The 13,842-nt window shown below is 28.1% G+C and overlaps 1 protein-coding gene, 1 non-coding gene and 1 pseudogene across 2 annotated transcripts; 2 read left to right on the forward strand and 1 right to left on the reverse strand.

The window, feature by feature from the left end:
- The first annotated feature begins 1,882 nt into the window (after positions 1-1,882).
- On the forward strand, positions 1,883-2,706 carry LOC130497088 (TLC domain-containing protein At5g14285-like). The gene has a single exon (XM_056990007.1). The coding sequence runs from the start codon at positions 1,934-1,936 to the stop codon at positions 2,684-2,686; it is 753 nt and encodes a 250-aa protein (XP_056845987.1). The 5' UTR covers positions 1,883-1,933; the 3' UTR covers positions 2,687-2,706.
- Positions 2,707-5,056: 2,350 nt separating this feature from the next.
- LOC130495610 (prohibitin-4, mitochondrial-like) lies at positions 5,057-6,150 on the forward strand (annotated as a pseudogene).
- A 7,387-nt stretch (positions 6,151-13,537) lies between these two features.
- On the reverse strand, positions 13,538-13,611 carry TRNAV-AAC (transfer RNA valine (anticodon AAC)). Its single transcript has one exon. It is a non-coding gene; the product is annotated as a tRNA-Val (tRNA).
- Positions 13,612-13,842: the final 231 nt, after the last annotated feature.

Consider the following 13,842-nt stretch of genomic DNA (forward strand, 5'->3'; position numbering starts at 1 on the left):
AATGTTAGTGTAAATCTACAAATTTGTTTAATTTCTTTCATTTTGCATATCTAATTTTGTTAATTTATCATTATAATTTTATAATTAAAATCAGAAACTAAAATATATCATATAAATGTAAATCTATATGAAATAAATGAGTAATTCGTTAACGTTTAGGCCTTGCATAGTCTCGAATAATCTGTATAGTCGCTAGTCCTCTATAAAACGCTTAGTTGCCGCCTAGCGATTTCTTGAACATTGATAAAAAATGTTTCGTAAAATTTAAATGCGATTTTAGATATAATTTACTAAATATTATAAAAAAATATTGAAATGTTAAAATGTAGAGATGAACTTACTTTAAATATAAAACAAAATAATGTTTTATTTTTACTTATATAAACTGTATATATAAGTTAATTAATTTATGATTTAGTGAAAATATATATTTACATAGATTTTTTTAGAATATTACTTTATCATCTTCTTGATTTGTTGTCGTATTTCGGTCTAATTCAATACCAATAAAAGTTTTAGTTATTAATTTACCGAGTATTAATTATAAAAAGTTTACTGTACAATCTATACGATTATTTATCATCTTCTCCATTATTATAGGATAAATCATTAGCTAAACTAATCTATGATATTATTTAATATATATATATATACATATATTTAAGATAAATAATAAACATTAATAACCTATTCTACTGATATATATATATATATATATATATATATATATATACTATTGTTTTTAAAAAATATTATATATATACAACACTTAATAGATAAAAAACATTTATATCAAAAATATCTATCAATAATATCACAATTATGTTTATCTTATATTTAGTTTATGATTTTGATGACTAATATTTATATGCAGTTTCTCTTATTTTATTTGAAATAATTTTTTAGATTATTACAATATTAAAAGTGAGATTAAATGTAAAGCATCAATGAAAATATTTTGTATTATATACTTATGTTAATATTTTATCTATATTTAATATTAAATAATCATATTGCTAATCTAAACTTTATTATTCGTAAAATCATAAATGTTATCTAAATAATATATTTAAAACCAAAATAATAAATATTATATAAAATACAAAATTTAAATTAACTAAAATATTAAAGTATATACAGAAGCATGAAAAACTAGGATTAGAATATTAAATATCATTCAAAATTTAACAAATAATAAACCTAATATAGTATAATCTAATAAAATAGAAAGATAATGTTTTGTAATTATTATTATTTTATTTCACTATTTAAAAAATCTAAATTATAGAGAATATATAATGTTTATTAGTTATTATTATTTCGTTGACGTTTTATTGATTGTGATTTTTTACTAATCGTTTTAGACATTAAATTTCTTTTCAGATCATAAATCAAATAAATATATAATTTCAAATCCAAATTTATTAATTTGATTATTACTATAGAAAATATTTTGATCCAAATCTACTTCACATAAATAAAACTTGAAACAAAAGAACATAATTTATATATTCACTATCAATATGAATATTGAAATTTTATAATCTATATAATAATTTTAATTTTTATGTAATTTAGTAATTTTATTTTTATAAAAATAAATATTAAACTTAAAAATTGTTTGCTATATATATATATATATATATATTATATTCTTGTGCGAAGAATCATCTAATTAAAATAAACTTAAAAATCAATTTCCAAATTGAATAAGGAAACGTGAATGACACCATTCATAAGTCATAACAAGATCAGGATTTAAGATATAATCCTAAACGTCGTCGCTTTAGGTGTTTACTTTCGCCAACCCTTTAACCTCGTTTCTCTAAACAAACCTCAACCATCTCTCCATCGGTCTTCTCTCTTACATGTCTCATCTTATATATATACACACAGACACACGTATAGACTTTTAAAAGATCCTTGAACAGTCATGGATTCAATCACAAGTTTCAAGGATCTACCATTCTTCTTCTCACTCTTCCTCTTCGTCTACCTTCTCGGCTACTTATACCTCTTCCGCCGATGGACCCCATCCTCTCGTCCCTTAGCCTCCAGCTGCCTAATCTCCCTCCTCCACGGCGTCTCCGCCGTCTACCTCGCCGCTAACGCCCTCCTCTCCGACCCCAACCGCGGCTTCTCCTCCCCCAACACCCGGTCACAGAACTCCGTCCTCGACTTCAGCTCCGCCTATTTCCTCGCCGATCTCCTCCACCTCGCCGTCTTTCCCTCTCCCGCCGGCGGAGACGAGCTCTTCGCCGCACACCACGCCGCCGTCCTCTTCGTCTTCCTCACGTGCCGCTACCTCGTCGCCCACGGCGCGTGCGCTCTCCTCGCCCTCCTCATCGTCGCCGAGGCGACCAGCGCGTGCCAGAACTCGTGGACGCTCGCAGACGCGCGCGGCCCCGACGCTCCCCTCGCGGCGAGTCTGCACCGTTTCGTTACGGTGCCGTTTTACGCGTCGTACAGCGTTTGTAGGTGCGTTCTGGCGCCGTTGCTTATCGTTAAGATGACGTGGTTTTACGTCAGTGGAGGAGCCGATGGCGTCATACCGAGATGGGTTTGGGTGTCGTGGACCGTCGTTATTGTCGTTGCCGTTACCGTTAGTATTCTTTGGATTTGGAATTTGTGGGTACTATTCTTCAAAGAAAAAATAAATTCTAAAATTGCTAAAAAGATTCAATAAAATATATATGTTTTTAAATTTTCCATATCTCAACTCAGATTTGGTCTCTATTTTTAGCGTAAAGTAATTAATATCTCCCGATCAGACCAGTTGATTTGGACCATAACCCCACATAATCAAACACTAATACACTACCTATCATTGGGTTTAAAAATAGGATGATAAGATGATATTAGGCATCTATATTGTTCAATGTTCAGATTTCGGAGTTTAATTTAACATATCACAAATTTTTATGATATTTTTTAGTGTTACTGATAATGTTTGTGTGATAACCACCAAGTCGAAGCACAGAAAATGTGGGTTTGACTTCAAGATATTTATTTTAAGGAGTGCTAATTTTTTTAAAGAAAACTTTATATAAGTGTACGTGGTTAAGAGGATGTCAGCTTGTTTAAAGTGGGGGTGGCTCAAGATAAAGACATAATCATATTTTGTTCTATTATGACAACAACTAATGAGATCAATTATATTTAATTTTATTTGTCTAATATAGAGATAATTAATTCGAACATTAATAGATCTACTAAATAACTAAAGTCCATTCCATGGCATCCAAAATTCATGCTGAAAACTAGGACTCAAACGACCTTCCTTCTAGAAGAGGATACACATTTCACACCAACTACACTAATTAATGAAATTTTAAGCCATTTATATTCTCTCACAGAGTCACAGTATATATATCTGCATCATCTCCTTTTCAATGTATTCACATGAACTGCCATGTCTTCTAATCATGCTGATATGAATGCTACGTGAACTAAATTTGCTAGTGAAAATATCACATGTACATTTTTTTTTGAAAAATCATGAATAATTGTTTTACAGAATTAATTTTTGAGAAAATTTAAAATTTTATAAAATTTTATTATTTAGTAAAATTAACAAAAATTAATTATATAATTAAAGTTTAATATTATACAAGAAATATATTCGTAAATTTTTGATCATATTACAATACCATCTTTATAAGAGTTATATATGTGTTGTAATTATTCAGAATTAAAATTCAATGGTAATGTTACAGTCGTGTTACTCTTGATTATTCATAGGTATGTTATTTACATTTAAAGAATTTAAATTAGCATATCATAAATTTTTTAAATGTAAACACAACCATGATTAATCAAGAGTAGCACGACTGCAACACTAACATTGAATTTGTGTTATTACAACACATATATAACTCTTATAAGGATGATATTCATGATGATCGAAACATTTACGAATATATCTCTTATATAAGACTAAAATTTAATTATTTAATTATTTTTTGTCAATTTTACTAAATAATAAAATTGATAAATTATACATTTTTGAAAAAGATATTTTTTATAAAAATAATTTTATACATGTGGCATCCTCGAAATTAGCTGATGTAACATTCACGTAAGCAAAATTAGATGATGTGACAGCTGATGTAGTGACTGGTGTATGATTTCGTCGAAAAATAAATATTAAGTGTGTTATTTGAAATTTTCGAAAGTTCATGTAATTTATACATGTATTATATCGGATATAAATTGAATATATCACTATATGTTAGATATAAAATAGTTGTTTTCCCCTAGGATGGGAAGAATGAAGACTTTTTTCAGAAGACATATAACGAGACAGAAGTGTGAATGAAATATATGGTCCAAATCAGCTTTCACTAAATTGATTAACCGTGCATCTTTACATCTTTACATATCTCGTTTGGTAATGCACATTAAATTTCCACTAAAACTTACTCCGCTAATTATTGCACATTTGAAGTAAATGGAATTGATGACTGGCAGGAGTTTCTACATGTTGTAGAAAGCCATATTTCTTTCAAAAATCGTTTTTGTAAAGTAATCATATTTTAGATTTGGAAAATGTAACTACAGTAAAAAAATTATTTAAAAATGTTAGCTTTTGAAATCAAATTTTTACACTTTTTATTTAGTGCTTTTAATTTCCTTTGAAAATAAATTAATACCAAAAAATTAAAATCAAAGCCAAAAAAACTTACAACCTAATTTCTAAAGAAAAAAACATAAAACTACTACAGCGCATAACGTTTTTCAATTTTTTCTAAACTAAAAGATAAGATTATTTTTCTGAGTTTTTCTTTGTTATTAAACTGAATAAAAATACTATAATCAATAAATCTATTGATTCCCTCTATTGAAGTGGAAAGAGATTAGCCAGCATATAACTACCAAACTCCAACCGATCAACTATTGGTTGTAGATATTATTCATGATATTAATTTTTTATTTATTTATGAAAATTCTAAGCTTTGTAATATGTCTGGATTTCCCTTACAAAAGACAATAATAATGTGTAATCAGATTTGGTATTTTGCCTTGCCGTACATGCTTTGCCGTACTTAGTTGGGCGATGGATGGTATTAATTGCAATTTGCAAATCTAGCTAAAGGGGTGTATTCGATTTATTTAACATTTGATGTGATTTGATTTTTAATGGGATTTAAATAATTTTAATAAATTGCGAAGATTTAATGGATTTTAGGTGATTTTCATTAAACTATTATAAAATATCACATAAAACCATGAAATTTAAGTTTTATTGATTTTTAACTAAAAAACTCCACGCAAACAATCTAAGATTACCTAAAAACTTTAAAATTCTACTGCTTAGAATATTTTTAGTGACAGCGGATTTTGAGTATTTTACAAAATGTCAAATTCAATAACAGTAGATTTTAAATGAGTTTTTAAAATTTATGTTTGAATAATAGTGTAAATTTGTCATTTTAATACAAATCACCGAAAACTATGAGTTGAATAAACTGTCTAAATCAAATATTGAAAGAACCGTAACAAAGATTAAGTTAATTAATGGATTAAAATTTTCAAAACAACAGTTTACTCGACCATTGAATGTGTTAGTAATTACTTTAGTACCGTTGGGGTTGTCATTTTAAAAATGGTTTCTTAATACACCTATCCATGCTCTTTATAGATTTAACAAAACTATTCATTTAATATTTACTATTGGGAGATTGATGAAAATGATTCGATTTTGAAAGCTGTGGCTGCTCATTCCAACGCTGATCAGCTCCTCACCGAGAGATTCCAAGTATCAGCACTTGTACAGTTGTACATGACTTTCTCATCAAGCGTGCCAGGGACTTCAGCATCGAGCTCGACGATGTGGCCGTCACCGAATATGTCATACGGTATGGAGTACTCTAGGGCAGTGGAGGCGAAGCAAGTGGCTCAGCAACAAGGTCCAAGTTTGTGGTGATGAAGGCTGACCACGAGAGGAGGGCCGCGGTTATTAGAGCTGAAGGTGAGAGTAAAGCTGCTCAGTTGATATCTGATGCAAGAGCTAAAGCTGGGATGGGACTGATTGAGCTTAGGAGGAATGAGGCTTCGAGGGAGGTTGCAGCTACGTTGGCTAGGTCTCCTAACGTGGCTTACTTGCCCGGTGGGAAAAGCATGTTCCTTAACCTGAACGCTGGTTGTTGAGCAAGCAATTGTATGCACCTTTGTATTGGCAAGTGGAGAGAGGAGAGCTTAAGTGACAAAAAAGAAATATGGAGCTGTGAATTTAGCTTAGTGGCGATGGTATTTTCTTTCCAGTAAACTATATGGAAAGAGAAGTGTTAGTTGTTTTTTTTTTTGAAGTGTTAGTTGTTTTTGTTGTGAATCTATATATTCTCTTTTTTAGTGTAGTAATAAATTCAACTATTATTTTTCACCTGGCTTGGTAAACTAGTGGTTTTTTTTTAACAAAAGGCTTTCAAAACTAAACTAGTGGTTTAAACGCAAACTAGATCTTGATCAGTCCGACGGGGCGGGTATTTATTTTTTATTTTTATATTAAATGATATATTTATAATATTTATATATAAGTTTAGATTGAAAATTATTTTCTGCAGTTATGATAAAAATCAAAATTGAAATTTTAATAAAATATTTTGAAAGAAATTTTAAATTTCTTAGTTAAAATAATATAGAGGTGAATCATAATTTTTTCTAATTCCAAAATCTTAGTATCCCTTAAAAACAAAGAAAATAAATTTATAAATACATAAAATATATATCAATCGTTTAGTTTGTAATGGTTTAGGTAATTTATAAAACAATTCTTTATTGGTTTCTTCGGTTTGCTTCAGAGATATTTAAGTTGTTATTATAGTCTAGGCCAGGTATAATAAGCCCAAAACATATTAAGCTACTCTAACAAACGGACAAAATATTGGGCTAAGCAACCATTTTTCCTTAGTTGATTTATAGAAAGCGAAATAATGGGTCAAGATATGTTAAACGATATTTTTTTTAATTCCAGTGGCATAGAATGGTAAATATTGAAGAAAACTTAGGGTTAAATATAAAATGTGCCTCAATTTTAATAGTTTAGATATTACTGATATTATGCTTATATTATGTTTTTAATTTGAAATTTGATGGAAGAAAAATTTACACCATCAATTCTATTAAAACATAAGTATGACCAATTGATATGGGATTGTGTCCAACTTATTATTTCAACAATACATATCTATATTATTAAAGTTGAATTACACAATTGGATTGTTTGAAAACAAGGATAATAGAATAAATGAAATATGTTTGGAAACATGGATATTAGAGATGTGTACTTTCTTTTATTTACACATTTAGCCATTGTATTTCCAATAAATTGAAAACAAATGAGAATTGTTTAGAAACATAAATAACATATTTAATACTTCGTTTTATTTAAACATTTAGCCATTGTTTTTACAATAGACTAGGTGTCCTTCCTGCACCATGTGCAGAACTAAAAGTTTTAAAATTTAATTTATTTTAAAATACAAATTTTGTTAATTTTTGATTTTATTATTTGCTTACAATATATAATCTTAATTTAATCATATGTAAAACTTTAATATTAAGATGTCAAAAAAAACTTTAAGATTAAAAAAATTTTTTTTATTCAATGTATATTTAGCAATATGTATTTATATATTTAAAATTACAATTTTGAAATATTCTTTAATTTATATCTTTTGTTAAAAATATTTTAAATCAAATTTTGTAAATTCAAGAGAAAATTGTTAAGTGTATAATTATCAAACATAAAACTAAATAATTCTCTAAAATTATGGATATTAAAAATAAACTAATAGTATTGGATTAGAAAATTACATTTAAAAACTGTATAATTTTGAACAATTGTTTTACTAATAATAATTATAAAATAGAATTAAATTTTGAAAAATTCCAAATAATATTATATTTTTATTTATAACATTATATTATTTATTGCTATATTAATATGATCTATGAGTTATTACCATATTTTAAAAACTTACTAAAAATACAAATCAACAATAAATATAAATGTCCATGTCATTATTTAAAGAATTTTTTTTTTTCAAAATGCATAGTATTTGAAGAATTGTTTTTGTAATAAAAATTATATACTTATAAAATATAGCCAAATAATATTTCGAAATTTTAATTATTATTATATTTCTATTAATTTATTATTTATTGTTATATTAATTATGATATATAAGTTATTGCCATATTTTAAATTTTTACCTTAAATATAAATCAATATTAAATGTAAATATGTCATAATGATCTATAAGTTATTATCATATTTTAAAAAATTATCTTAAATATAAATCAATACTAAATGTAAATATCCATGTCATAGTTTATTTCAAGACATGTCATCAATGTTAGTGTGCCATGTCATAATTTTTCTTTCAAAATTAATATGGTGATGACACATGTCAAAATCACTTCTCAAATATAGATTAGGGGATTAAACAACCTTCTTTCTATATTTCTTTTTATTACAATTTTACGGTGAAAATAAAAACACAAACTGAAATATAAATAATATATTATATAAAACAGTTTTTTAAAAACAATACTATTATCTTATTTAGTTTAGTCAAATATAAAAATTTCAAGAGTTCAATTTTTTTTTAAAATCATAAAATTAATAATAATTCATAGAAAACTAATGTAAAAAATTAAAATTTTGAAACATGGATAAAAGTATGTCAAAAATAAAAAGTAATGGCTTATGTTAGTAATAAAAATTGGAAATCCATTATATCAGTTTTAAAATATACAAAATGGACTAATATAATTACCTAAAAACATTTTTGTCTAAAATAATCCTAAAATAAAATTTAAATTTTATATACATTTTTCAAATCAAAATAATAATTTAAAGTTGATTTATATCAAAAATTGATTTAAAATATGCGTATATTCAAAATTTTATTTTTACTAAAATATTTTCAATAACCATTACTAAAAATCAATATATAAGAAAAATACAACAAAAACATAATTTCATATACCAACTTAAATTATGGTTTTATATTTCACATTAAACTTAAGAATATAATATATGTGGTTATTTATAAGATGGTACATATAAAATACTATTAATTATATGATTATTTATATAATGTACCAATAATATTAATTATATGATGACATATATATGATACATAATAGTGACAAGGGCTGGGTGTTCAGGTATCCATTTCGATTCGTTTCGGATCTGTTTGTGATTCGGGTTTCCAGGGGCAAAGATTTCAGCATCATTCATATACTTCTAAATTTCAGTTCGAATTATGACTAGAGGTGGGCGTTCATGTATCCATTCAGGTTCGTTTCAGATCTGTTTGAGTTTTGGGTTTCAGGGGTCTAAGATTTCAGCTCCATTCAGATATTTCTAAATTTTAGTTCAAATTATATTCGGATCTTTGCGGGTTTAGTTCGGGTTCGGATAACCCATTTAAGTTATTTTTAAATTCATTATATATTTTAATTTCTTAAAATATATGAATAAAATAATATATTGTATATAAATCTGAATAACATATGTGAGAATACCTAAAGTTAACATATAAATTGATTTGGTTTAAATTTTGGATCAAAAATCAATAATTATTTTAAATATTTTGGTGTTTTGAGTGAACTTTCACTATGTTAGATATTTATATTTGACTATTTTTATATATTTTCAAGTATTTAAACCAACCTAAAAATATCATATATATTCTGGATGTTTTTATATACATTAAAACTAAAATAATTAATATAATGTATATATATAAGTATATAAATCTTTTCAGATACATTTTGATATCCAAAATATTCGGTTCGAATTGGTTATAGTTTCAGTTGTCTAAATATCAAATTTTAAATAAGTTGGATATTTAATCAACTTTGGTTCGGGTTTGATATTACTCTTTCGGATCGTGATCGGTTCGGTTCTTCAGATTTGGACTTTTTATCCAACTATGATATTGACATGAAAAATAAATAGCAATATATTTTTGAAATATATATCCGCACGGACGGATCAAAATCTAGTTTTATTATTATAACTGCAATGTAATTTACTTTTTGAACGTAACCACCACATTAACCTTCCTAATTATGGGGTAACCGCCACATAAACCAACACGACCAGTTTCTGAAAATATGATTGTCGATGCAGTTATTCATACAAACAACAATTAAATAAAGATACTAATCTGTACGGGATATCTAAAATATATATAAAGTCACTTTTTCTAATAATCTGGACCATATCAAATTTATTTTCTGGATCTAACCACCATTTAAATTGCCTAATAATATTTTTAGTTAATAGATTACTATTATTATGAACGAGAGGGTTTATGTTTGCTTTTTTTTTTAAATTGCATAATAATCTTTTTAATTAATAGATTAACATTATTAATAATTACTTCAATCAACATATTTTAAAAATGCATCTAAATTCCCTAGAAGATAGCATATAATATAACGTAATCATCTTCTATTTGGTACCTAACTATATGGCCAATATTTAATTTACATTTTGAGTATACTTTTAATGTGTATTTGATATTGTTATGGAAGTATTATTTATTAAAATATATTCTATAGATTTTAGTTTCACGGGTTTTAAATTGGTTATCCGACTAAAAATATTTATTAAATATGATTTTATTTAAAGTTAGTGAAAACTATATTAACCAATTTGCACACACACACACATATTAAAATTATTATTTTTCAAACATTTTTCAAAAAAATTGTTAGATTTTCGATGCAGGTTGGATTTGATATTGGTTTTCGGACATAGCATTTAAAACCGTTCCGAGTATATAGTCGTGATCTAATAGAATATTAGACTTTAATTTTTGGGTTTTTAGTACGAATATTCTTGACTAATTATGTTAGATGACTATTAGAAAATATAATATGTTGCAAACTTTAGGAATAAACATCATCATGACATATTGATATAGGTGTGATCCAACTATTTTAATAGAATAGATTAAAAATTATTATTAATTATTTAAGAAAATATTATACAAAAATATAAATATAATTAAAAACACAAATATAAAAATTAATTTAAAAAAAAATGTAAAACGAAAAATATACCCGCACTTTTAATAATGGTGCAGGTTGATTTGATTCTGAACCAGAAAAAAAATATATTAAGATTCGTAATTCTCTTGTAAAATAATGTACTTTGTTTCTACAAATATCCTATTTCCCCATGAACTGTCAGCAGTGTAGAAATTTTGGTAATGGTGCAGGTTGATTTGATTCCGAACCAGAAAAAAAAAGTTAAGATCCAAGATTAAAATCTCTCGTTTAAAAAATCGCATTTCTCTTGTAAAATAGTGTACTTTGTTTTTACCTATTTCCCCATGAACAGTCAGCAGTGTAGAAATTTGACCCATGAATTATTCTGAATTGGACTAAAAATGAATTAGAGCCACCAAAACTGACTTGTCGCCCCCCCAAAAAAAATCCACGAAAATATTATTGGTGCAAACGTACTCATCAGCGGAGTCAACGTTCTATGTCAAGTTGTCAACACATTGGTAGCCACGTTTGTTAATCATTCCTGCTCCGTATAGGAATGACATCCTCTTTTCATCATACTAATGGATTCTTCCTTATTCCGTACAGTTTTTGTTGCTGCAATAGGCTTCTTAGCATTCTATATATCCAATCACGAAAACAGAGAACACGATTCTTTTCTTCCTCTTCATCATTAAGTCTCTCTTCACCTTCACTTTCTTTGTCTCGTAACTGGACACATGATGTCTTTCCAAGCTTCCACGGGGAAGATGTCCGAAAAGACTTTTTAAGTCACATTCAAAAGGGGTTTGAGAGAAAAGGAATCAAACAATTCAATGACAATGAGATGGAGAGAGGAGAATCCATATCTTTTCAACTTGTAAGGGCCATTAGAGGATCTAAAATCGCGGTCGTCTTGTTCTCGAAGAACTATGCTTCTTCAAAATGGTGTCTTGATGAACTGGTGGAGATTATGAAGTGTAGGCGAGAGTTTGGTCAAATAGTGATTGCGGTTTTCTATAAGGTGGATCCATCTGATGTACGCAAGCAAACCGGAGATTTTGGGAAGGTCTTCAGACAAACTGTACCGGTAAAACTAATGAGGAAATCAGAAGATGGAGAGTAGCTTGGCAGAAGTAGCCCCAATTGCTGGTTATCATTCAAACAACTGGTTCGTCCTCTTTCTGATGTTTTTTTATGTTTTTACACTCAATAGGGTTTATGTTATGTCCAAACGGCCGCTTAAGATGCTTTTTAGAATAGTGATTGAGACCATACTCTACTTCAGTCAAAATTGAAATGGTTTTTTTTTCTTAAAAGAGGTTAAGTGCATGGCATAAAATATGATCAAAAATTAATATGTAGGTAGCAACAAAAATTGTGAACAAAAAAAAAAGGTAGCAACAAAAGCACTCTGATGATATGTGTTAATATGTAGGTAGAAACAAAAATTGTGAACAAAAAAAGGGTATCAACAAAAACACTCCTGATGATATGTGTTAATATGTAGGTAGCAACAAAAAATGTGAACAAAAAAAAAAGGTATCAACAAAAACACTCTGATGATATGTGTTAATATGATTTATGAGATAATTTTTAAACAAATCTTTCTACTTGTAACTTATTTTTATATGATCCAGCCAAAGTGAATATAGTCTATGTAATCTTCATTTTCTTTCCACGTTGCATGAATGATCACCCCTAGGGATAATGAAGCAGACATGGTAGAGAATATCACCACTGATGTTTTCAAAAAAGCTGACTCATTTCATGAGATCAATTGATTTCAATTACGACTTAGTTGGAATGGGAGCTCATATGGAAGAGATGAGACGATTGTTATACCTAGATTCGGATGAAGTGAAGATGATAGGCATTTGGGGTCTTCCTGGGATTGGTAAGAGCACAATCACTAAATATCTCTTAAACAACTCTCTCAAAGATTCAACGTGAGTCTCTATATCAAGGACATCAACGCACTTTATACAAGACCAGCTTCTTCTGATGTGGAGTTTATGTCTCTACTAACATACCAAAATGATAACGAAGTTATTGACCTAGGAGTTGAAAGAGAGAAGCTGAAACGCAAGAAAGTGGCTTGTAGTTATTGACAATGTCCACAGATCAGTACAGTTAGATGCAATGATGAAAGTAAGTCCATGGTTGGTCCTGGAAGCCGGGTTGTCATCGCGGTACAGGACAGGGAAGTTTGGAGGCACATACGATTGATGATGTTTATGGAGTGGCTTTACCATCAGACTATGAAGCTATGCAAAATTTTGTTTGGCTGCTTTTGATCAAAAGTTTCCAAAGATGGTTATGAGGATCTTGCTATAAGAGTTTGCAATGTTGCTGGCAGACTACCTTTGAGACTGAAAATTATGGGCTCTTATTTCAGAGAATGTCCAAGCAAGAGTGGATTGATAAGATTGATCCACTTTGAAAAAGAAAGCAGATCAATATTTATTCAAAGTCAGGAGAAACATGATGTACTTGGTTTTATTACCATACTACAAAAAATTATCATTGGCTTCGCCCGGGTTCGAACCGGAGACCTTCAGTGTGTTAGACTGACGTGATAACCAACTACACCACGAAACCATTTTGTATATTTTCAGCCATTAAAGGTTCACCAGTTCATCATGAGTTACTACATACAATGATACACACTTGTAAGTTGTAACCAAGAATCTGTTCTGAGTTCAATTCAATTCCTTGTAAATATCATTGTTATTTTTCACTTTGGGTAACAAATATCTCACTATAATTTAATTCATATTAATCAGCACCACCATTCCATTCCACACGGGGAACTGAATACCATCAACCAAA

Source organism: Raphanus sativus, chromosome 6 (assembly GCF_000801105.2).
Source record: "Raphanus sativus cultivar WK10039 chromosome 6, ASM80110v3, whole genome shotgun sequence".
Taxonomy (NCBI): Eukaryota; Viridiplantae; Streptophyta; class Magnoliopsida; order Brassicales; family Brassicaceae; genus Raphanus; species Raphanus sativus.